Source organism: Melitaea cinxia, chromosome 5 (genome assembly GCF_905220565.1).
Source record: "Melitaea cinxia chromosome 5, ilMelCinx1.1, whole genome shotgun sequence".
Lineage (NCBI taxonomy): Eukaryota > Metazoa > Arthropoda > Insecta > Lepidoptera > Nymphalidae > Melitaea > Melitaea cinxia.
In genome coordinates this window covers 2,156,059-2,183,088 of record NC_059398.1, presented here as the reverse complement: position 1 = coordinate 2,183,088, position 27,030 = coordinate 2,156,059, and the positions used below count along the sequence as shown (strand labels likewise).

Here is a 27,030-nt window from a genome sequence, read left to right as displayed (position 1 = left end):
GAGCGAATAAAGCTCGAATAAGAGCGAAATTATAAATTTAATATTTTTTATGTTAATGTCTTTTGCATAAAATAATTTTACTGTGTCCATAAAAATTATCACACGACGAAAATTACGAATATGAACGTAACATTGAAATTTTTTGAAACAAATAAGGTTCAATTATTACCCAGTCCTTTTTTAGTCCTTACTTGTCCTCCTTACCTTTGAGGTGTTCATTGCAAATCACTCTTTGATAATATATACATAGTATTAAATACAATAAAAATTATTAGAACAGCCTTTTTTGAAGCAAGTAAGCCTTCGAATCCAACTCAACTAATTATATACTGATCTATGATGTAATAAACAATATTCGTGACGTCGTCTCATCAATATTCATTCGGAACATCAAGTTTTGAATCCTTCCTGAGCGAAGAGTAGATACCTTCGAGCAGCATGTGATGCTAGTAGCTAGCTATCGTTTCGAAAAGCGGTCATTAAGTATGGGACTCGATTCAGCAAGATGACTGGACAACACTTTTCATGCAGCAGCGACCTAAATCTCTTTCAAGATCCGCACTGTCTCCTTCCCCATTAGAAACTTATTTTGTTTTTTTTTTTATGTCACTAGGTCGGCAAACAAGCGCACGGTTCACCTGATGGTAAGCGATTACCGTAGCTTATAGACGCCTGCAACACCAGAAGCATCGCAAGCGCGTTGCCGACCCAATCCCCAATCCCCCCAGGAGCTCTGGTCACCTTACTCACCAACAGGAACACAACACTGCTTGAAAACAGTATTATTTTGCTGTGATCTTCTGTAAGGTCGAGGTACTACCCCAGTCGGGCTGCTCCATATTTTGAGCAAGAAATTTCTGCTGTGCCCTACCTCAGTTATACTCACATATATGTACACTCTTAGCTACGGCAATATGTACCTACGACGAAACCCGTAAATTTCGTATTGATTACAATATGTAAAAGATTATGATATAACATTTTTTAGAGAGTGATGATAGGTATATATCCGACTTCCAAAAAAGGAGGAGGTTCTCAATTCGACTGTATTTTTTTTTGTGTATTACATCAGAACTTTTGACCGGGTGGACCGATTTCGACAATTTTTTTTTTAATCGAAAGGTGGTGTGTGCCAATTGGTCCCATTTAAATTTATTTGAGATCTAACAGCTGCTTTTCGAGCTATATCTAATAATGCGTTTTTACTTGACGCTTTTTGCGTCGACCTACGTTGCGTATTACTTTCTACTGGATGTACCGATTTTGATAATTCTTTTTTTGTTAGTAAGGAGATATCCCTAGTTTGCTACAATGATAAGGAAACCAGGATCTGATGATGGGATCCCAGAGAAATCGAGGGAAACTGGAAAATCCGCAATAACTTTTTACTGGGTGTACCGATTTTGATAATTTTTACTTTAATCGAAAGCGGATGTTTATCATGTGGTCACATTTAAATTTTATCGAGATCTGTTAACTACTTTTTGAGTAATCTTTGATAACGCGTAGTTACTTGACTATTTTTTTGTCGATCTACGTTGTATTACTTGTCGATATAATTGAAGTCGGTTTTTTTTTCGTTTGCGAGCAAACTCAATTATGTTCCGATCAAGGTTACCTAACAACAAACACACGTGATTACAATTTTATGTTTTGAGAAAAGAAATATGGAAAAAAATAACCACTATCTTTTCAATGTATATTGTGTCCATAATGCCTAAAAATTTGAAAAAAAAGGGTAGAAAAATGTTACCGTTACTAATTCAGACGTGTCGGAAGGATTTTTAGTAGATACCATTTTGTTTAATGGAGTTAAGTGCTCGTTTATAGAAATTGGTATAGGCTCTTTGGATGTCATAAGTCCTAAGTCTACAGCAGTGAGACCTTTATTTCTCCGAATTGCCGATATAATAATAATAATAAGAATGATAAATATCTACAAATACACACACGATCGTCTGTTCCTAAAGTAAGCAACTCAATGCTTGTGTAACAGCCGACTGGTATAGCTACCGTTACCAAACCGTTGTTGTAAGTTGATCCATATGGAAAAAATCTTATAAAACATGGGCACATTCAGACCAAATTCTCATACAGGGTTATGAGAGTCTATGAGATCTGATAGATTCTTATAACTCGGTATGAGAATTTGGTCTGCATTTGTCCATGTTTTGTGAGATTTTTTCCATAGGGTTGCTGCGATAAGTTATAAAATGTTTTTGTTACTGTGCTTGAGTTTTGCTCGCGGTAATTTCTGATCTTATATTGTGCATATAATCGTCACGCAATGTTGGGCGACCTACGGCCCGCTGGACCGACGATCTACGTAATACCTGGCGCGAACTTGGTGAGGCCTATGTCCAGCATTGGACTACAATAGGCTGAACTGATGAATCGTCATAGGAATGCTTCCGTATTTAACATTTAATTTATAATTTTTAGTGTGAAATAAGGGCCGAAATAAGAGTTACGTTTTATAATTTTTTCACCTCGGTCTAGAGCAGTCACAACATTGAATTTTGAGAAACTTGTGAGCAAAACAATTTTTTTATATATATAGAAATTGACCTTAAGATGACTCTAGATTACCTAAGGCGATCTCATGAAGCTATTTTATATTTTTACATTGGCTTACATAATTTCCGTACAATTGTGACAGATTGAGAGAACACAATGAATTTGCGCTGATTGTTGTGTTTATTGATCGTAATAATTATTCAAAGTAATAATTTATCAAAAATATGAACATTCATGATATAAAAGTAGCAAGGTAATGTTTAAATAGCTTCAGTCAGAATACGTAGATACATAATTCAAAATGAAAATTACCCAAGTTTGAAAAGATTATTTATTTTGATATTATTGATTTGGATTCATGGCTTCCAATGCACGGATAATTTCGTCGATGTCGCGTAGAATGAACACTGAGATTTGTTGGTGCGGCTGTAAAGATTATTTCTACGTTTGGATAGCCGTCTACGTTTGATTCACTAAAGAAAAGTTTTGATTTCGCAAAGTTGGTCATTCCAAAAACGATGTCAAATTGGTGTAAAAATAAAGGTGATATAATAAAATGACGTTTTAAATATGTAATATTTTATTCATAATTATTATTACCTATTTTCACAGTTATTTATAAAGTTATATTAATATCAAGTATTACACTAACTTTGTTTACGAATTCCTAATGATTGTTCTATTTAGAAAATTTGATTTCCATTTCAATCATCAGATTTTTTCGCTTACCAACTACTATATGACAAAATGGTGTGGTCTATATACAGTACGATCCCAATTCCCTAAAAAAATTGACAAATTCACAATAACAAAAATAATAAGGGTCAAAACGTAATCTTACAAAATAATTCATTCAACTACGAATCTCGCTTAACAACTGTACAAAATATTACGAGTGGTTTCTTTAAAACGTGCTTCATTATACATCGGCAAAGTGGGCAAATAATTAATGGTACATCACTACCACGATTCTATTTACAACGTGTCGTTTTACAAAACAAAATATAAACTATATACAACATCATTAAATATTCTCAAATGCTGTAACACATTTAAAACATTTCATATTCAACTAGCCATAATTCAGTGCGCGACCGGAGCGTCGCGTCGCTACAATTAAATAATTTATGTATACCGGCGCGCCACCTCGCCCATACACAGAGCCTGTACAATTTGCCTACGATCATTTCCCGTCGCTGATCAAACGAGCTTGCAACTAAAATTAATCAGGTAAAAAGCAAATCAACTGTTTAATGATTATATTTTTGTTCAACAAATAAACGCCTAAATTCCCCTTGATCCAAAAATAGTAAACAGAGATTAAGACACTTCACTGTGCCGAGAAACTCCAAAGATCATTACCGTTGTGTTTCATTTATGTACATATTACAATATTTTTATGACAGCTGTCTATTACTTATCTTTAATTTTATTAAAATAGAAAATTTCATATACCTACTCGAAATGTAAGAGATTCGACTTATCGTACCAACACTGGCGTTCTTACAATGGTTTTCATTAATAGTTTTACAAAACGACCTCTAATAATACAAATGCTAATTTCGAACATGATCTAGAGGGCTCTCTTTATTACTATTATCATCTAACCGTAAACTATTGGTGTTACTAATTATTTTCCGATTGGAGGTTCATTATCATAAGAAAACGATATTACTAGACGCTGTTTTAGAATGTTATACCCTTCCCTCTCGCCCTACTGACGCGGTCGCTTGGCAGTTTACTTAATATTATTACATTACCAAAATTTTGCACTAACTTTATTTATTATTCCGACGAAATGTGTAATTTATGTCAACCAACGTTGAGCTTTGATCCCTGGATATTAAACCGTACACGGTAAAATACTCGTGCTTTAAAATAACATAATTCATCTAAGGTATAATTTCATCTACATGATTTTTGTTAGATTCATCTGCTATAAAATAATTAAAAAAAATATTTAAATTCAAATAATATATATACATTTAACTATACAAAAATAATATTTAAATTGATTTTGATTTCATTAAATGTATAATAGAGACAAAAATGAAACCCTGTCAACAGAGAGTACTATGAAAATATGCGGCGGTAAAAAATATCTAAGTCACTATTCGAATAGCTAACACCTTTGGTAATTCATACCGGTTTGAAACATAAAATAAAAATAATATATTACATCATACATACCACAACAACATTATTATAACATTACAACTGCAATAGTTAAATTGTGACACTACATTTTCCTGATAGCCACAGTAGAAGACTTAAGACTGAAAGAAGACTTCAGACAGACAATCAAACTCTCAAACGGCTAGAAGAAAAGAACTACAATATTCACAGGGCTCCGCCCATCTACTATGGTGCAGATTTAAAATCATTCAAAAACACTAGCACTAAGCTATCAAGTACAATAGACTCTAGGTTAGTTTTCATAGGTTTTCTTTAGACATACATGTTTGTTAAAAAATGACTAACGTTTAATTGGGATTTAATTAAAGATTAAATTTAAGAGCTCTCATACAAATGAAATTGTAGATATAAATTTATGTTGGATACAAAATGAATTAGAAAAACATATAAAATGTAGATCAAATATAAATATTTCAGACAGCACTTGATAAAACAGGCGATAGATCACTATTAAAAGTAAAACACTACAAGTCACAGTAAAAATGGGTCACTATTCTATATAAAATGAGGTTTACAATTCTTACAATGGAGTGTGAGATCACGGAAGAATGATTTCTTTATTTTCGAAAGACTACAATGGAAGAAATCTTATACATATGAGTACAGATGAAAATGAAATGCCCTAAAGAGACTTACATCTCATAAACTATGGTCTCAGTAAAAACCAACTTGTATTCCGAATTGGACCTTTGTAAGATTTCATTTGTTTCTTTATAATAGTTCCCCGGCTTATCTATTATATTATTTTTATAAATTTTCTAAATGTTTAATATAACATTTCGATATTCGTACAATATTGTGGTAACCTACACACCTTACTCTTATTACTACAAACTGTACTAATAATATCTGTAACAGATATTGGTGTTTTTCATTAACTTAATTAACTGCTGTAAAAGAACAGGTTACAATAATAAGAGACAACAATCGGGTTACCACTCTATCAATTGATTTAATATAACAACTATTCATAAACCAGCTCAACTACCCCAACCACGGCTAAACACTGAACTTTGACAACAATAACTTGTCCCTATTCAAGCCACCTTGCCTACGAGCCATACCATATAATTAATTTACCTAAGTACTGTTTCATCTAAGAATTCTATATGCTTTGAAGAGTGAGAGTCCTATCAGAAAAGAATTCATACATTCCTATTACTGTAAAATTCATCACAAAATTTATTGTAGTCAAACATTCCATTCTAATTGTCACTAAAAGTTTAATCTCAAGAGATTTTATGAAAAAAGTTACAATACTTTGTTATCTATATAATCTTACGGCTACAAAAGTAACCTTGTTCAACGACGCTTAAGTTGAATACTTCTGTACGTTTTATGTTGTACTTTTTAATTCATTCAATGGACTTCAATAACCTTTAACAACAGCAAGACTTGTCGCACATCTGTATAGTTTACGTATACCTAAAAAATCATATGTATCTAATAAAATTACAGATACAGAATAAATAGTTAAAAAATCAATATAATAAATTAATCTGAATTTTTAAACATACATATACAATCCAGCTTAACCGTAATTTATACACACCTGCGACAGTCTCGACATCAACTCCAATAAATAATTTAATTACTATAAATGGTAACCAAAACTAGATGGCGCACCCGCTCGACCGCTGCAGAATGTCACTGTCCACTTCAAACATTAACACTTCACTGAATAAAAAAGACGCACTGCATTTGGTATGTGTGTCGCAGCGATGTCGTAGCGATGTCGTAGCGATGTCGCGTAGACAGCGAGCACGGTCGCAGAGGCCGGGCGTGCGTCCGTTCACGAAGAGCGGAGTGGCGCGGCGGGCTAGCCGACGGCGGCGGCGGCGTGGTACAGCTGCATGAGCACCTGCACGTGCAGCGGCAGGCATGACAGCCGGTCGTGCGTCGTGCCGTCCAGCGCCAGCCACGACAGCGCGTTGTAGCCCTCCAACACGTACCTGTGGACCATCATTCAATATTTAGCTGTATTGTTTTCATTTTTTATCTCGCTGATGATATAAAGAGCTCATGTCTGATAAGAAAATTTTATAATTTTTTTTTAAATTTAATCAGTAAATTCGAAGATAAGAAGTTGAAACTAACAATATCATCTGTTTTACATTAGTTTAAGTACACACTTCAGCCCGTAACATTTCGCTTCTCCGGGTAAGACAAGGATTGGTGCTTAATCCACCACACTGCTCTACTGCAGGTAAGCGGATATAATAAATCCTTCTGCTACATGGAAAAAGAGGCCTATGCTCAACAGTTGGAATGTTAAAGGCTCAATGCGTGTACGGTACACGCACCATTACACCAGAGCGGTCGTCATTTAATCTGTTAAGAATGGATTTTACGAAACTCAACCCCTAAAGGGGTAAAACTGGGGTTGGAGGTTTGTATGAAAGTCCTATGTTTTTGAAGTAAGAGACTTGAAATTTAAAATGTATGCTCTATAGATGGTGAAAAGGTGTCCAAATATTGTATCTTTAGAAATCAACTCCTTTTTGGGGTTAAAACGGGGCATCGTAGGTTGACTCACTGATCACGAAATCTCCGAAACTGTAACAGTTACAAACTTGAAATTTGGCAGGTAGGTTCCTTATAGGGTGTAGATATCTGTTAAGAATAGATTTTACGAAACTCAACCCCTAAAGGGGTAAAACTGGGATTGGAGATTTGTATGAAAGTCCTATGTTTTTGAAGTAGGAGACTTGAAATTTAAAATATAAGCTCTATAAATGCTGAAAAGTTGTCCAAAAATTGTATCTTTAGAAATCAACTCCTTTTTAGGGTTAAGACGGGGCATCGTAGGTTGATTCACTCATCACGAAATCTCCGAAACTGTAACAGTTACAAACTTGAAATTTGGCAGGTAGGTTCCTTATAGGGTGTAAACATCTGTTAAGAATGGATTTTAGGAAACCCGACCCCTTAAGGGGTAAAACGGGGGTTGGAAGTTTGTATGAAAGTCCTATGTTTATGAAGTAAGAGACTTGAAATTTAAAATTTATGCTCTATAGATGGTGAGAAGGTGTCCAAATATTGTATCTTTAGAAATCAACTCCTTTTCGGGGCCAAAACGGGGGATCGTAGGTTGACTCACTCATCACGAAATCTCCGAAACAATAACACCTACAAACTTAAAATTTAGCAGGTAGGCTCCTAATAAGGCGTACACTACCGCTAAGAATGGATTTTACGAAACTCGACTTCTAAGGGGGTAAAACGGGGGTTGGAATTTTGTATGAAAGTCCTATGTTTATGAAGTAAGAGACTCGAAATTTAAAATGAAGGTGTCTAAATAATGTATCTTTAGAAATCAACTCTCTTTTTGAGTTAAAACGGGGGATGATAGGTTAACTCACTCATCACGAAACCTCCGAAACTATAACAACTACAAACTTGAAATTTGGCAGGTAGGTTCCTTATAGGGCTTAGACATCCGCTAAGAATTGATTTTAAGAAAATCGACCCGTAACGGGATAAAGCGGGGGTCGGAAGTTTGTATGAAAGTCCTATGTTTTTGAAGTAAGAGACTCGAAATTTAAAATGTATGCTCTATAGATGGTGAAGAGGTGTCCAGGTGCATCGTAAATCGTAATCTATATATATAAAAAAGAAAGGTCACTGACTCACTCATCACGAGAACTCAAAAACCGGCGGATGGTCCATCCCTCCAGGATGGACAAAGATGAAATTTGGCAGAGAGGTAGATTATAGTTAGGAGACGTCCACTAAGGACGATTTTTGCGATATTCCACCACTAAGGGGGTTTAATTGGGGTTGATAGTTTGTATGAAACATATACAACAGCTATAAGTTCGCCTGATAGGTTATTTATACTGTAGCTTGAAAATAAAACCAAAAATGTGGTGTATAGAGAGGTTTTATAAAAATAACTATTAAATTATACTAAATTGTGCCTTTCAAAAAGTTACATAGTCTGATAAGCATTTCAAGAGACTAAAATAAAAAAAAAATGCGTTAAACATCTTAATAGTAATGCATATCTTCATAACCACGCGAACGTAGTCGCGGGCAACAGTTATTGTATTATAAAACAAAGTCTCCAAAAGTGTATGTGATCGATTCCCTAAAAATCTACTGAACGGATTTTCATGTGGTTTTACCAATGGAGAGAGGACTTCAAGTGAAAGATTTATGGAACAACTAAGTCGATTTTGATGAGAGTCTCACTGGAAGTTTGCCGGGGAAACTTTGTGACACACTGATTTAAACGCGGGCGAAGCCGCGGGCACAGCTAGTATTTTACAAAATAATTAGTTTATTTTAGCATCAAGTGTAGGGCTAGTGATCGCAATATTACCGCAACACGTCGGTAGTCGTGGTAGAGTCGAGCGGATGCGCGTTGTGGTCGCGGCGCTGCGTGAGCGAGTCGTCGTCGTGCGGCGCGGCGGCGCACTGCAGGTGCAGCGCGTTCTTGAGGAAGGCGGGGCAGGCGTCGCGCAGGTGCGCGCTGCCCGCCCACCACCAGCCCGGCATGGCGCCCAGCGGCGCTGTCGACACCAGGTAGCCCAGCGCCAGCGGCTGCTGCAGAACGGTCCCCACTTGTTCCTACACCACACACGCACACTCGTTAGTAAAATATTCTAATCTTCAATTATTTTTATGCGATTTATTGGGTTATTTTGCTGTTGTAACTGTTGGAGTTACATACTAATAACAAAAAAAAAAAAAATTTTTTTTAAACATTATACTCAAAAGATTGGCTGAGGTTGAGTCAAAATTAGCAAATTGTCTCTTTCCACAGGTTGATGTGCATTATTTATGGTAGGGTAATGTAGACGTGTTTTTGTAACCAACACTAACTGCAACTAGATTTCCCTATGAACCAATCGGAGGCGAACTGACCGGCTGGTGGCCGTCGTCGCGCGAGTAGGTCCCCGCGGCGTGCAGGTGCGCGCTGCGCGCCGGCGAGCCCTCGCGGCTGGCCTCGTCCTCCAGGCGGCGCGGCGAGGCGCGCGGGCTGTTCGTGCTCCACATGAACATGTCGCTGAGCATGTCGTGGATGTTCTCCTCGCCCATGTCCTCGTCCACCATGTCCAGCCCGAGCAGCATGTCGTTCTCCTCGCCGTTCGCGTTCGGTGGCTCGAATGGATTTTGATTCGACTGTAACATTCAAAACAGATTCATTTATATAACTAATAATAACTACTAATATAATATAACTACGAGTATGTAGCTATAAGTATGAATTTGTATAATAAACTATTATCAGACAACAACTTTTAGACACAAAAGATTAGAAAACTAACGAAAGTGCTATCAACGGTTTTGGGTTTGATCTCTGCTGGAAATAGATATTCTTGTTTTGACATATTTACAACCATTTACTGAAATTTTAAGTTCAAAATGTCAGTTTTTGTTGTTGTAGATTTTGATACCATTACGTAAGAACTTGATGCCGTCAGTGCCTGAGATAATCATGAACATCTGATAACAATCATTACTTTTGGTAAGGAAATCATATGTCAAGGCACGCACACAGCAAAAATTTTTTAAACTCCATCTCCACTTCCTATTTCAAGTTTTGATTCAATTTATGATATGAAAACAACAGAATATTTAATACAATGACGGACATTTATTTACCTGTGTAGTGGCAGACGTGGGAAAGACGAGTATATGCGTAGCGGTGACGTCACGCGGCGTGTGTAGGTGGGACTGTATGGAGGCCTGTGAGAAGCGCTCGTCGGGCGTGAACCGGTCGGCCATGAGGCGCAGGCACGAGTCGGGCTCGGTAGAGACTAGGCAGGCGGATAAGATGCATGGGGCTCCGGTGGGGTACAGTAGCGAGCAACTGCCGCACATCTCGCGGAGCATGTTCGATGCTCGGTTCAGATTTGGGCGGGATAGTAGCCAGCTCCAACCTGAGGAGTGAATGTTTGTTCGTGACTTATCATCATAATGAAAGCTGTTTCATGCTCAATAATAGGATGGTCAAAGCTTATATCTCTTGGTTTAAAGTTTTTTTCGTTTGAATCAAACAAAGATTTCATATGAATCAAACAAGAAAAAAGCATCTATAGTGAGTTCAACAAAAGAAGATAAGACTTAAACAAACCAAATGATTCGCCAATGCAGGGTTTGGTAAATAATCTTTTTTACTTACACTAATTTTTAAAATGTAAAATAAATTTAGATTTTGATAATTAATGTTTAAAAAGAAATAAATCTAATATAAATATATTATCTAAACGAACAATTAGTTATTCTTGAATGTATATTTATTTATTCTATGTATAGCTTCAGGACATGAAATGAAATAAAAATAAATAACCGCAAAATCAAAGGGCCGTCTGAATGTTTTTAAACTCATATATAGTCATACAGCCCCGTCCCTAACCAAGAGCCGTGCACTACATACCAAACAAACAAGATAGAAAGAGATAGACTATATTTTGTTTGTTTCATCGTCACTAAGAGTAAATGATGGGCTTAGTTTATGTCTGGTATCTCTTTCCGTTGAACACACTATAGCTCTCGCGACGAATTCTGTTCGTTGAGTTGGCTCCTGTGTCATAGCGTAAAAGTATTAGAAAAAATGTACCTTTAAGTTCTCCATGACCGATTCTTCCGACACGACCGACGACGAGTCGCCATGGTTGGGCCGATTGGGACATAACACCCAACGTAAAATCCATTAGTTTTGTCAATCCTAACCTTCGCGCCGGACCGCCTCTCTTCCGCCGCGATCTAAAACATTTTTATTTCAAGTTCATAAAGTTTATACCATTATTACGTACGCACAGCAAATTTTATATATACTAAACTCAATTTGATACTTGCGAAATAATGTTTCAAGAATATATATAATATATAAGAATTATAATTTAATTAATAAAGTTGCAGAACTAAGTCTAACAGTATGTCTAATTTTAATAAAACGGTAGATATGTTGATGCAGTGTGAATTATGTAATTTGCAAAAAATTTGGAAAAAAAAACCTATGTATCTCAATGGAATATAAATCTAGTAAGGTAGGTATCGGTACCTAGCGGGCACGTGTATGTTGATGGCGGCGGTGTCGAGCAGCTCGCCGCGCGCGTCCGTGGCGGCGGCCAGCAGCCAGCGCTGGTCGTGCGACAGGCAGTAGGCCAGGAACAGCACGGAGCCCTGCTCGCCGCACGCCGTGCCCCACGTCTCCGCCACCTCCTTGAGCGCGCGCGGCGGCGCCAGCACCCACGCCGGCGAGAACAGCTTGTACGGGCCGCGGTTCTTCTCCTGCACCACCGAATACACATTATACATAAATATATAATTTTCTTACAGGAACAAATTATATAATGCAGTCGTTTATTCAAATCGGACCAATAAAACCTGTTATTAATTTGTCATAAATAGAGGATAAGAATTGATATGCGAAACGATATTGCGATCATTGGAACGATTTCAATTGTTATAATGAAACAACTTTTTCGGATTTTATCGCGGTTCACGGTCACGGGAGGACTCAGTTTGTTTTTTTTTTATATATTTAAAATATACTAGAATACTCACATCCTTCGAGCTAAGGAAGAGATTCGCATTGGCAGCGGTTCCGAAGCCGGTGAGCGACTTTCCGTTAGGTGTGTGCGTGAGCAGGCGCCGCGCGCCGCTGAACACGCTGAAGGCGAGCGCGCGCACGTCGGCGCCGCCGCCCGCCCCGACCGCACTTCCGCCCAGCGAACCCCACGTTTCGCACACGCCCTCCAACGATATTATCTGTTGGAATTTAATTGAATCAATACATCCGTAAAGAACAAAATTCAGTTTTCTTTATCATTTCAATAAATAAGATGTATTTATTTAGTAATCCCTAATCCTAATATTATAAATGTAAGTTCGTTTGTTACGCTTTCACGCGAAAACTACTTAACCGATCATTATGAAATTTTGTACATATATTCTTGAAGGTATTAGAAGTAACAGGATACTTTTTATTAAAAACCCCATTTAATATTCAGAAAGTCGATTCTCGTGGACGGAATGAGCGTGTCACATTCTTGTTTAGCATAAAATAAGTATCGATATGAAAGCAAGTGTCGCGGCTCACCTTGACGAGCGGGTTGTGGTGGTGCAGGTGGCGCTGCGCCTGCGCGGCCAGGCGCAGCAGCGCGGTGAGCGCGCGCGGGCGGTGCGCGTGCGCGGCGGGCGGCTCCACCACGTACAGCACGAGCGCCGGCGCGCCCGCCTCGTCCTCCTCCCACGCCGCGCCCGCGCCGCCGCCCTCCGCCTCGTGCTCGGCCGCCGCGCCCGCGCCGCCGCCGGGGGTGCCGGGCCGCTCGGGCGCCGCGGGCGGACGCATTGAGCTCGTGCCGCTCGCTGCGATTACAAAACACACCATTACCATATTGACGTACTTATCTATACTGATGAATAAAATGTTTATATGCGCGACTTTTCGATTTGAATTATTCTATTTCAAGTCAAAAAGTTCGAAAAGTTGTAAGTTAAAATGCATAAATTATCACACTACAATATATAGAAGTGTGAAAATAGACATAATCGTAAATAGAACCACGAAGATAATTTGTCTTAAATACTAACAATAAAATAAATTATCTTATGATGGGTACTATAACTTACTCTCGAACAATGTTCGATCTACGTTAAGCGCAGCCAGTTGCGGTACAAGATTAGACCGTAACGTCTCCGCATACGCTTTCATGTATTCCCCTAATCTTCCAGGAGGTAAGTCTCCCGTCCATTCTTCATAATTCGTCTCTCTAAAAATATAAATAATTATTAATTACAGCATTCACATTACAATCATCATATGCCTAGGGGACATCCATTAATTACGTAAGCTTAGACTGCAGGGGAAGGGGTCCAATGAAATCTAACTAAATCTCACTAAGCCGAGAGGCAGATGATCTAAAATCTCACCTCAACTTCAAAAAATAAAAAATATTACAGATATTTAAAAAAAAAATTGAGTATTCATTTTGCCCACTAAAATAAATCTCATAGCTACTAAAATCATTTAGTTTTTGCTTTAATTTTATTTAAGGCGGGGGGGGGGGGGGGTCTAAGCAAATCTCACTAAATCTCACCTAAGGGAGGAGTCTAAATTGATCGAAAAATTAGATTCTTTAAATTATTATTGAATTATTGATTAAATCAAGAGTGAATAGGCATCTTCTAGACGCATAACGAACCTTTGTATCTAAATGCGGAAAACCGAGCCCACAACAATAGGTATTTTCTAGGCAAGCGCTAGTCTATATATTTAAAAAAAACCTTACGCAATTAATGGATTAATTACGGAGGAAAATTTATTTGCATGTTTAAAAATTTTTGTTTAGTTTGTTATTTATAAATTTACTCACCGTTCACCGTCGCTGGGCGCCGTCCTCACGATGCCGTCGCGCGCTATCCTCGCGATGGGTTGATGTCGACCCAGGCGGCACGCCTCGTAGGCCGCGGACAACTCGCGGAAGAAGGTCTTAACGGGTTCAGACAGGTAGTCACCATCGGCCGCCAGCACGACGTAGGCGACGTCCCTCGCGTACGAGTAGGGCTCGAGTGACAGTCGCTCCCAGTGTCGCAGCGCGTAAGGCGAGAGCGAGATCCAGTCGCGGTCGTGGCCCACCAGCAGCGGTGGCACTGGCTGCGGCTCGCACAGGTCTTCGTTGCCGCGCCCCGCCAGTCGGTGGAACTGGCGCCACGTCAGCGGGCCCGTCACGCCGCAGTCCCACATGCGCGCGCCGCAGCAGCGCTTCTGGATCGCGTCTTGCAATAACGGCCGCAACCGTCGCATTAATCTGTCATCACATAAAATGAGCTATAGAACTAGCTTATGATACTAAGTGGCACAGAGATCTTCTAGTATATATAGAAAGGAGTATTGTGCGTGAAACCGAATTGTAATAGTACTTTTGAGAAGAATCGTTCAATGCTCTCGTTGTGCCTATTCATATATCATTCTCTGGAAAAATTCTCAAGTGTACACTATAATGTTTTAAACCTATTAATTTTTGGTATTAAAGGGTAAATATGTATACTACACGACGAAAATAGTACCTGACGACGTCTCGCGAGGAGCGCGGCGCGCGCGCACCTATGAAGGGCCAGCGATGCACGGCACCGGCCGCACCAGCTGTGGCGGCCGTGGGGGCGGGCTGGGACGTGGCCGCGCCCCCCGCCGCCGCTCGCAATGCCTGCGCGGCCGCCGCTCCGCCATCCGAATACCTATAAATACGAACAATTCAATCAATATAAATTTTTAAGCCATTACTGACACTATCACAAAATTAGGGCGTTATTAGCAATATAACTTTCAGTTTTCTATTCTGTATTAGATAGTTATTGTAAGCTGTAAAGTATCCAAATAAAAGCAATGTAAGTTAACTCACTCGAGCAGGTTGAGCCGCAGGTGGTCGGGGTCGAGCGCGTGCGCGGCGGCCCGGCGCGCGGCCCGCGCCAGCGCCGAGGCGGGCCCGCCGGCGGGCGCGGCGCACTGCGCCACCACCACGGCCGCCACGTCGCCCAGCGCACTGTGCGCGCGCCCGCCCGGCTCCTCCGCCAGGCCCGTGATCTCCATCTCGTCCTACGGGGAGGCAATATTTTTAAAAATTTGTATTACATTCTCGTGCAGTATGTACTATGAACCCTCTTCATCATTATATGATGTTTATAATCAGTGCTTATGTATAGTGATGTAGTATTTTTATAACCGCCTTAAACCTTTCAGATTACGATATAAAAAGGACTACAAACAGTTTATATGAAACAAACGTAACAAGCTGAAATAACTAGTCACTTCAGCCTGTAATATCCCACTACTGGGCATAGGCTTCTTTCCCCATGTAGGAGAAGGACTAAAAAATAAACTCATATGAATTAATAAATAACTAGTGTATCAAAGAAATTACCGATCATAAATATACTCGTTAGAAATGACTCAAGCTCACAGCGCCACGTCACCGACGACCCTCACCTCGTAGAAGAGCCCCGCGCGGTGTGCCAGGCGGCGGTTGACGATGGCGCTGAACCCGCACGAGCAGCGCGACGGCTCGTCGTCGGCGCTGCCTCCCCAGTCGCCGCTCGGCAGGTAGGTGGCCGCGTCCGCGCCGCGGATGTTGCCAACCATCTGACGAAGATATCATTCAATTTTACACACAAGACATAATAATCGAATTTGGTACCAGTGAGAAGATTAACTAACGCGTTTATTCTAAGCTTCTTAATGTACATTTGTTACAAGTTCAAACAAAAAACGATTTGGCTTTACTATATAGATTTTAAATTATTTATATGATTAATAGAGTAGCAGACAGGACGGACCCGCGCGCCGGCGTTGCAGACGCAGAGCGTGCAGCTGTCGAAGTTGTGGTCGCGGAAGACGTTCAGCACGGTGTCGGCCAGCAGCACGTTGAGCAGCAGCGGGCACACGGGGGCGGCGCGCGGCGAGGCGGGCGCGGCGGGGGGCGCGGGCGCGGGGCCGGCCGGCCGCGGGGACGTGCGCGCCGAGCTGCCGCCGGCCGCCAGCGGGCGCTTCACTCCACCGCCACCGCCGCCACTGCTGCTGCCGCTGCTGCCGCCGCCACCGCCGCCGCCGCTGCCGCTGTGGCTGCCGGGCGCCGTCGTACTCGTGTGGGCGCCTCCTGGGAAGAATTTTTTTTGTATGTAGACATATATTTTCTGTATGTAAGAAGGCTTACTAATAATTGAACTAATATTTGCTGATGTGTGGTTACGGCAATAAATAATATAACCACCCCCTCTCTTCCCGTGGATGTCGTGAAAGGCGGCTAAGGTATAACACGGTGCCACTACCACCTTCGAACTTAAAAAACCGACCAATGACGGGATAACCATCCAACTGCTGGCTTTGAAATACACAGGTCGAAGACGGGCAGCAGCGTCTTCGGCGCCACAAATCCAGCCATGCGGTCACCAACCCGCCTGCCCAGCGTGGTGACTATAGGCAACACGCATGAGTTCACGCCATTTTCGGCGCGAACTAGTGCAGGCCACTGGAGGCCTGTATATCCAGCAGTGTGCTGCGATAGGTGAAGAACTAATATTTGACTTATTTTCATATTTTTGTACTCGCTTAATATTCTGTAAGTTAATTTAAGTTTATTCTTAATTATTTAAATTATTATCATTGTCATTTTGTTGGTTTTGGCTGGCCCAGTCGTCACCTACCTGCAGCGGCGGTGGAGTCAGGGCGGTGCTGGTCGTCGCGCTCGGGCTCGCTGCTCGTTCGCTGCCAGCGGGGTCGGTACACGGCGTGCGGCGGGAGCGTCACAGGCGGTAGCAACTGGCTCGGCAGGGTCGTCAGCGGCGCGTACTTCGACGAGCCCACGTACTTAAACATCGTCGGCGGCTTGAACACGTACGACCAGTCCTGCGAGATCGTTCATAGTTACAGTTTTTTTTACTAACTTGATTTGATAATATTGGACTTGGTTTTATTTAATTAGGAGGAGCAGCGACTGAAGTAGGGCACAGCAGAATTTATCCTGCTCAAAATCAACAACAAAACTCAAAACAACCCGATTGGGAAAGTACCTGACCCCTTGACCCTACAAAAGATCACAGTTAAAATATAATACTGCTTTTGAGCAGTGTTGTTTCTGTAATGAGTAAGGTAAGGGAGCAACGCGTTTGCGATGCTCCTGGTATAGCAAGTTTATAAGCTGCAGTAGCCTCTGCCCGTCAGAGTGCACAAGAGCGGAGCGTACCTCGATGGGGTCGGGCGGCGGCGAGCCGGTGGCGCGCGCCGCGTGCGCCAGCGCGTGCGCGTGCACGTGCGTCTGCGGCGCGTCGTCGGGCGGCGAGAAGCCGGGCGAGGGCTGCGCGTGCGCCTCCATGCTGGGCGGCGTGGGGAACATCTTGCTGAGCTCCTCGGCGCGCACGCAGCGCCCGCCCACGCAGCGCGTCTCCTCCGTCGACTTGTTGGAGTCGGGCGGCGTCTGCACTTGCAACTGGAACGAGGCACGCTCGATGCAACTCTCATCTCTTTTGTCGACGATTAAACCAAACATTCATTTATATTTTCTCTAGATTTTACTTTGTTTTACATCATGTGTGGAGTAAATTTTACCGACTTAGAATATTGTGTGATAATATTACATAGTCAAATTCAAATGTATATATTTGCAATCCAAGTATACTTATAAATCTATTTAACAAACTAATTACATTTTAGAAAGAATACTATTATTATCTAAATGTACTTTCATGTAAAGAGTGTATTAAAATTGTCTTAACACAGTAATATTAGGTATATTTGTAAAATAATAGCAATATAAGTTAACATGCAAACTTAGGTTAGTAGAAAATAATAAGAAGGGTACACTCACAAGTCTTACCGTCTCATCCCCGCTTGCGGCGTCGTCCGAGTTATCAAATATCTGTTCCAAGTCTTTTAGCGTCGGACATAAACCGTCCGACGTGAAGAGGTTCTTGTACTCTTTCACGTCCTCCTAGAAAAACAAATAAATAAAAAATAAAGTTAATTTAACTATTCAATTATTCATCTAACCATGTAATAAATTATCAAATTTTGTCGCAGAGACTGAAATCTGGATGCTATTTTGATATAAGGATAAAATGTCCACACGTATGGTCGTGGCCGGCGTACAAGTCGCCCGGCGACTGTGACAGTAGGTGGAGACACTCACGGGGTCGAGGCGCTCGTGCTTGACGAGCGTGCGGTCCACGCGCGCGGCGGGCAGGCGCGTGTGGTCGTGGCCGGCGTACAAGTCGCCCGGCGACTGTGACAGTAGGTGGAGACACTCACGGGGTCGAGGCGCTCGTGCTTGACGAGCGTGCGGTCCACGCGCGCGGCGGGCAGGCGCGTGTGGTCGTGGCCGGCGTACAAGTCGCCCGGCGACTGTGACAGTAGGTGGAGACACTCACGGGGTCGAGGCGCTCGTGCTTGACGAGCGTGCGGTCCACGCGCGCGGCGGGCAGGCGCGTGTGGTCGTGGCCGGCGTACAAGTCGCCCGGCGACTGTGACAGTAGGTGGAGACACTCACGGGGTCGAGGCGCTCGTGCTTGACGAGCGTGCGGTCCACGCGCGCGGCGGGCAGGCGCGTGTGGTCGTGGCCGGCGTACAAGTCGCCCGGCGACTGTGACAGTAGGTGGAGACACTCACGGGGTCGAGGCGCTCGTGCTTGACGAGCGTGCGGTCCACGCGCGCGGCGGGCAGGCGCGTGTGGTCGTGGCCGGCGTACAAGTCGCCCGGCGACTGTGACAGTAGGTGGAGACACTCACGGGGTCGAGGCGCTCGTGCTTGACGAGCGTGCGGTCCACGCGCGCGGCGGGCAGGCGCGTGTGGTCGTGGCCGGCGTACAAGTCGCCCGGCGACTGTGACAGTAGGTGGAGACACTCACGGGGTCGAGGCGCTCGTGCTTGACGAGCGTGCGGTCCACGCGCGCGGCGGGCAGGCGCGTGTGGTCGTGGCCGGCGTACAAGTCGCCCGGCGACTGTGACAGTAGGTGGAGACACTCACGGGGTCGAGGCGCTCGTGCTTGACGAGCGTGCGGTCCACGCGCGCGGCGGGCAGGCGCGTGTGGTCGTGGCCGGCGTACAAGTCGCCCGGCGACTGTGACAGTAGGTGGAGACACTCACGGGGTCGAGGCGCTCGTGCTTGACGAGCGTGCGGTCCACGCGCGCGGCGGGCAGGCGCGTGTGGTCGTGGCCGGCGTACAAGTCGCCCGGCGACTGTGACAGTAGGTGGAGACACTCACGGGGTCGAGGCGCTCGTGCTTGACGAGCGTGCGGTCCACGCGCGCGGCGGGCAGGCGCGTGTGGTCGTGGCCGGCGTACAAGTCGCCCGGCGACTGTGACAGTAGGTGGAGACACTCACGGGGTCGAGGCGCTCGTGCTTGACGAGCGTGCGGTCCACGCGCGCGGCGGGCAGGCGCGTGTGGTCGTGGCCGGCGTACAAGTCGCCCGGCGACTGTGACAGTAGGTGGAGACACTCACGGGGTCGAGGCGCTCGTGCTTGACGAGCGTGCGGTCCACGCGCGCGGCGGGCAGGCGCGTGTGGTCGTGGCCGGCGTACAAGTCGCCCGGCGCCGCGCCCAGCGCCAGCTCCTCGCTGAAGCCCGCCGAGTTGCTTTTAAACCGCTTCACAGGGTGCTCCAGCCTGCACACGTGAAACACGATACTTGACTTTACTGTCATTCCCACTAACTTGCGAGGATTGTGGACGGACATTCATCACTATTTCACACTAAAACTACTATAGTGAAACTTAGTGTGAAAGTGAATTGACCTGCAGACTACCATCTTATCATAATTGGATGGTCATCACTGAGATACAGTGACACATAATACCCGAACGTCCAGACCAAGGCAAACGTCTATATGTCCAATTGAAAGTGTTATTACTGAAGACAAATATAAAATGGTAAAAAGGTACGGATTCTGCTTTGACAGAAATAACATACAGGTGATATTCTACTAGATCTTTGGTATGATTAGAACTAGGGGTGTAACGATACCGATACCGATATATCGGCCGATATAATCGGCAGGCCGATATATCGGCATCGCCGATTTAAATACAGCCGATACACAGTTTGAAAAGCGCGCGAAAAGAACGACGCGCTCGCGGCCACGTTGCCACTCCGTCTCAGAGGGTGGGGCGAAGGACGCGCCACGGCAAACGGCAACGCAGTTAACGGTCGTCACTCGTCAGTATTTGCTCAGTTTTGGCACAGCATTGTAATGTTTTTCGGCGAATTTACGTCTCGTCGCCGCTATTCATGATTTTGTCTGTTTTTGAGTGAAGTGTGGACTGTAATACAGTTACGTACGATAAATAAAATGCCGTTTCCTTTAAAACATAGAAGTAGCATCTGATTCCTTAATAAATGTTACCCAAATAAATGTTGATATGATATTTTACCTTTTTTTCATTATTTTTAATTTCCATTTTTGCCACACTTTACAGAATGGAGTGTCTACTTATTCTATGTAGAATAAGTAAGTTTTGTGCATATAAAGTACATCATTCTTTATTTACTGGGTGTATTTATTACTAAGCCATTGATATCGGTATCGGTATCGGTATCGCCGATTATTTTCCTCGATAATCGGTATCGGTATCGTATCGGCAAATTCATGTATCGTTACATCCCTAATTAGAACTAGCAATAGATTAGGTAGCTCATATAAAAGTAATACATAAAAATATACATGTAGCAAACAATGAACACAAACAACTATAACTCCAACGTTGTTGATGCGCTTGTTGCAAACGTGATATAACGAGACCAGGATTCATACTGAAAGATACTTTAACCCAATATGATGGTGTCAGGTACTCGCTAAAAGGGTAATTAAATCATGAAAGGAGGGTATACAATAAATAATATGTAATTGGTACATAAATTTTTAAAAAATAATTTTTAGTGTCCTGAAATAATACATATTAAATAAGTACAATACCTGATAGCCATTTGATAGCATTGAAAAAATAACTACTATTATTTTCAGACACGTAAATTAGTTTATAAAAATTGAGCAATATGATGATAAATTGTAATGAATAGAATATTTGATTTTCAAAAGATTCTAGTGTGACACAAACTTGGATATTTTATATACAGATATATTTTATATAGGATTATATTAAATACAGAATAATATGTATAGATATTTAGAGATAATGAATTTAGTAATAATGAGGTTATCGAGAATTTAAGGGGAGTTTTGCACAATAAACAAATTACATTCAATGCATGAATCGTCTTCTTTTATAGACTGTATAGTTATCACTCATAACCATATCACTGAGAAAACACTCATATAGAGGCTTATATATATTATATGGGCTTTCGACTCCTAACTACGTTCCTTCAAGGGTTTTGTAGGTGTTATAGATTACATTCCACAAGAAAAAAAAATTCTAGTCCTTTTTTAAGTATTCTTTGTCTTACTTACAATATACCATAGATGAAGTAAAAAAAAGTAGATAATGCGCGGCCTTTGTTGTTACTGAAGCCACAAAACTCGGCTCCTTCAAGTAAACACACGCGCTCACGCACACATATGCATCAAACTACGCTCATTTTCGTTAGTATCTCACGGGGCCTCGTACAGTATAACTTTGCTTATAAAATGCGGTTCTTTTGTAACAAAAGGTGAACAAAAGGTCTGAAGAAATATCGTTTCTCTCGTTGGATCTAGGTTTGAGAGATAATGTTGAACGTTATCATTTTCTAGGTGCTGATAAGAGCACTCGTCAGTTAGTAATAATTTTCCTTTTAAACGCGTATTTACATGCTCATGAAAGGTACCATGCAGAACGAGTCTATCATATGGGTCGTTTATTTAAACAGTCAAATATAAAAATGGGCTAGGATTTGTTTTTTCACGCGGAACGTGATCTTATTACGACTACAGAGCTCCACATTTTAAAGAACGTAGTTAGACGTTGAACATGCTGTATATTTAAACACATGTACACACTTTTACACTAACATTCGAGTATTTTATTATTTATATTAAACAATTATTTAATTTTGACAATATAAATAACACCTATATAATTATCATGCATGTGTATGTTGGTATATTGAAGGTGGAATGTAATGAATGAATGGTGAAGGTGGAATGTATAGTATATTGAAGGTGGAATGTAATGAATGAATGGTGAAAATATATATGTCCAAATGGAATGTATGTATACAACTATACAAAAAAAAAATTCAAACCACCTTAAATATGAATGTTCTTCTCAAGTGCAGATAATCAGTTAGGTATACAGGTATGTTGCAACAGGACAATATACACGTATACGTGTGAAGCAGTGACGACGGGCACGTGTGCGGTAGAGTTGTCGTGCAGAGGTATGTACTCACCAGGCGTGCACGGTGGTGTAGTCGTAGAGCATGTGCAGCGAGTGCTCGTCCTCGAGCGGGTCGAGGCGCTTCTCGGGCGCGGGCAGCGCTGGGCGGCGGAGTAGCTCTACAGGCGCGCCGCCCGCCCCCGCGCTGCCCGCCGCACCGCCCGCCCCCACGCCGCTCGGCGACCCCGTGCCCGTTGCGCCGCCGCCGCCAGGGGATTCGCCCTAGAGCACAAATAATATATAGCAAGTCGTGGAAACATGAGGCAATTTACAAAACCATAATATACGGATGTGAGTATTTTATACTCAAAATTTGTCTTAGTCAGTTAATGGTTATTACTTTTCACATTTAATGTAGTGATACTCAGAGACAAGTTTAATAATATACAAAGTGTTTACGAATTAGCAAAACCTCGGATCATAGTAAATAATAAAGAAGACGAGATTTTAACGGAATAAATTTAAATAATTACATCACTGTCACATACAAATCCTTGGCCGCAGTGGAGTAATTTTATACACAATGTTTTTGTTCTTTTCGATAGGAGATGAGGCTGGTGTACCGTACCTGCGCGTAGTTCTTGTGAGGCGGCGCGGAGGGCGGCGCGGGCGTGGGCGGCGCCAGCGGGTCGGGCGTCGGCGCCGGCGTGTGCAGCGTCGTCGGCACGCTCGTCTGCGGCACAATCATATCCATAGAACATTAACTCTGTACTAACCATTATTGTAATTAAATATGACAAAAATAAACTACTTTTGATGGTTAATATTTCGTCTATATTACCACTTAGAATAGCAAAAAACGTAGAGCCTTTCTCTACCCTCCCTGACCTCGTCTCGGTGCTCTGGCAACCTTATTCGCCACAATAACAGAACACTGTTCGGGAGCACTACAGTTTGGTCGCGGTCGGCGCTTGTAACGTGCAGGTACCTGGTGCGCGTGCGGCGCGAGCGCGGAGAGCGGCGCGTGCGGCGCGTGCGGCGAGGGCGCGGCGGGCGAGGCGCCGCAGCTGGCGGGCGAGCACGCGCCGCCGCCGCCCGCGCAGCCCGGCCCGCAGCCGCCCGCCCTGCGACACGCACTCCTTTACACACCGCGCTCTAGCGAACTGAGCGGCCACTTCCTTGTCTCGCACATATCGTCGGCTAACTTCAAACCACCACATGTACCAATTATTGGCCCAACATTTGTTATAACGATAGTGTATTCTTTATTGTACACTTGATAATAAATTACAAAAATAGGATATAAATATCATTATTGTAAAGTAATTTAAACCGTAATTATATTGAGAAAACATTTTCAGAAACAAAAATATATGAATCATCAATACCATGTTTTAATTATTTCTGACTGAAACTAAAATTAAATGTCAAGGTTTGAATGTTTAACCGACTATATCACAATCGAAGACGTGGATATAACTTAACAGATGCCCTTTAAAGAACATTTGTTAAACGTCACTTCATTTGAACATTGATAAATTAGTTTTTGAATAAACTTACTTACTTTCTCTTTCGGTTACAGCCACGTACACGATAACATAATGATCACAAATGACAACTGAATTCCCATAATAAGACTGACCATATTATCTCAAAACAATACAATCATTGGCGTTGCTCTGTCGTGATGAACGTAAATGCAATATCGGCGTCTCGTTTGAAATCATGAGATGGATCGAGCGAGTTAAGAGTATTGATATGAGGTAGATGTTATTATGCGTGTGTGGAATGGACTAATGTATTTCATAAAATCGATAATACGAACGTAATTTTTATATCTTAAACTAAATAAACTTTGTTAAATATTAGTGTCGTGAAAAAGTATTTTAAGATTATTTTTACAATGTTATATTTACAAAACATAGATATGACTTGTAAAAATTTTAATATAAATTTGGAATAAATGAGTTAATTAATGTGACATTTGAAGGGCATTTAGATTAAGGGCATATATATTGGTTATAACAAAAAAAAAATGACATTGAATGAGAGTCGATAATCCTAACCAATAATGTTTGAACATATTAGATTCATTTGCTTTTTATATAAATCTAAATAATACAGCCATAAAGCATGCAATTTTTATATAAGTAATGCGTATTACTAATCTACGGAGGCCATAAGATATATATTATTTGAGGCAGCATGGCATGCAATACAGCAGCATCGCATTATTTGTGTATGGTGAAACATTCAAATGAGTCAAATAGCTATGCTCGATGTGAGACACACAATGTTACATTGTTATTTGACTATACTCACAATTAATCGTGCTCCATTTTTCTGGTCGTTTCCGTCGCTCTGGTGATCTTCCAACCCGCTATCGATAGTATAAAATACATACGAACCTCAAGATGACGACTTTTAACGGCTGGCATCTAAGTGCTGAGTCCGAATAAGATCCAATAGATCAGTTTCATTTTTGGCCCCTATAAAAAATATACTTACATAACAGCTCTTTCTCTTACAGAGAGAAAGAGGACTAAGCTTATGGGGTCGTCTATTAATCACGTGATTTTTTTAGAAACTTTCTAACCCCCTGGTGACATCTGGTGAGGTTTAGAACCCCTCCCCATACGTAGAAATCGCGTGTATTGTTTTTTTTTGTGCAACATATATCAAAATTTTTAAAATGTAATACAAATCTTATTCATTTTTGAAACAACTAAAAACAAATACACGTGACGTCCCGTGCAGCCCCCGTGCGTACCTGGCGGCGGCGGGCGGCGCGGGGTGCGCGGGCGGGGCGGGCGCGCGGCGGGCGCGGCGCGCGCGGCGGTGGAAGGGCGGCGGGCGCGGGCGCGCGGCGCGGCGCCGCCGCCACCTGCACAACACAAGGCTAGTGCGCCCGCGCCGACCGCTCTGTCACACTCGCGAGCTACCGTGCTCTATGTACATGCGTTACACTTTAAGGAGACGGCCGCTCCAATTGCATATTTACAAATCGGTCGACTGCGGGCCTCTACTGGAGCGGGGATCGGCGCCGCTCTGTGTCGAGTGTGACAGAAGCTCGTCCGCGACGGATACGGTGACTGAGATGTCAAATGTGAGAGAAAACATTTTGAAAACGAAACATCGGTGTTAATATTATTTAAGACATAAACATCTCAGCCATGCACGTATAAGCGATCCAACGGACATGTCTCGGTGAAACGTGTACGTTAGCGAAGCTTATATCCCCCTACGGACTATGTACTATACTATACTAGCGACTAAATCGTACTATATAAACATTCACATACATAACATCTACCTATCTATCTACAAAACTACACCCGTATGAAAAAATCGTTCTTAGCAAGAGAAGATTTCGTCGATAACAATCGCATTGAAACCTTATCACGTTCGTTGTGAGGTGACGACGTGTGATCGACGGAGCTAAACTACATACGATTTGCATTTCATAAATAAATATGTCACGAGTACTCATTTCATACATAACATACATAAGTATAGATGCGTAATACAGAGCGATAGCTCTACTGCTATATAGGTATAAAATACTGCATTTAACTACTGCATACATAATACATACTATATTTGTGTAGAAAACGAGAAATGCGCATTATAATTATGTTTTCTCAAATTACCAATGAATCATTAAATATTCTTTTGCTCACATGAAAGTCTAGTTTAAATATTGCGATACAGATGTTACTATAAAATTTGAGCATTTAAGTACAAGCAAATTGGGTCTCAAATAGAAAAAAAAATCATGCAAACAAATACAAAAAAAAAGAAAACAAAGAACACGTAAACACAAAAATAATGCATATTACTCGATAAATGTTCAAAATTAAGAAAACTACAGCAATAGCATTTCAGTCGCAGAGACTCACTTCGCACAGGTACAAGGTGTCTTTCTGGTGGGATCCAAGAAGTCTTCATTCACATCACCCGACGACTCAGCGTAACATAATTCTGCCGTCTGAAAAAATTTACCATAGATCTTTAAGGAAATTAAGGGCGTAAAAATTAATTTAAAGTCGTGTATCATCTCTAGTGCAGCAGAATAACTTTTAACAAAATTTATATAGCAAATGGCATTTTACTGTCTTAATTAATGATAAAGTATTACAAGAAAACAGGGATGCCTCTTAAAGAAGTTAGCATATGTAAGAAAACTAAATAAATTAAAACAGTTTTTACTTCATAACTTCTACAGATGTTTAGGTTTAGTTTTCTATATATAATTTTGGAAGTAAACTCGAAATTATTCATAAATTAAGAATAATTCCGTTTCCAACTTCCATTGAAAATAAATATAAAATATGCTGACAAACGCAGCTTTATATATGTATGTGTATATATATTTTATAGTCACTATAATAATACAATTATAATAAAATATTAATAAAATTTTATATATCTATATGTAAGTACCTATGTATTATATATTATATATTTTGATTAAAACTTATTAAATTTAATTATAGAAATGATGAATTGTAAGACAGGTTCACCATTTGCAATTTAATTATGTTCAATGTGACCATCAGTGT

At 41.7% G+C, this 27,030-nt stretch overlaps 1 protein-coding gene across 1 annotated transcript in view; it reads right to left on the bottom strand.

Annotated features, from left to right (window-relative positions):
- Positions 1-4,482: 4,482 nt before the first annotated feature.
- LOC123653639 (mediator of RNA polymerase II transcription subunit 13) overlaps positions 4,483-27,030 on the bottom strand; it is an 81,658-nt gene continuing 59,110 nt past the window's right edge. Inside the window, 25 exon segments of the mRNA XM_045589632.1 lie at positions 4,483-6,665; positions 9,038-9,285; positions 9,583-9,840; positions 10,324-10,601; positions 11,282-11,427; positions 11,726-11,955; positions 12,232-12,435; positions 12,767-13,031; positions 13,296-13,437; positions 14,050-14,477; positions 14,737-14,904; positions 15,069-15,262; positions 15,653-15,805; positions 16,000-16,212; positions 16,215-16,279; positions 16,906-17,068; positions 17,406-17,636; positions 18,021-18,149; positions 19,681-19,819; positions 22,542-22,673; positions 23,092-23,201; positions 23,457-23,592; positions 24,033-24,037; positions 25,307-25,352; positions 26,368-26,456. Coding sequence (XP_045445588.1) covers positions 6,533-6,665; positions 9,038-9,285; positions 9,583-9,840; positions 10,324-10,601; positions 11,282-11,427; positions 11,726-11,955; positions 12,232-12,435; positions 12,767-13,031; positions 13,296-13,437; positions 14,050-14,477; positions 14,737-14,904; positions 15,069-15,262; positions 15,653-15,805; positions 16,000-16,212; positions 16,215-16,279; positions 16,906-17,068; positions 17,406-17,636; positions 18,021-18,149; positions 19,681-19,819; positions 22,542-22,673; positions 23,092-23,201; positions 23,457-23,592; positions 24,033-24,037; positions 25,307-25,352; positions 26,368-26,456 — 4,305 coding nt within the window. The 3' untranslated portion in view covers positions 4,483-6,532.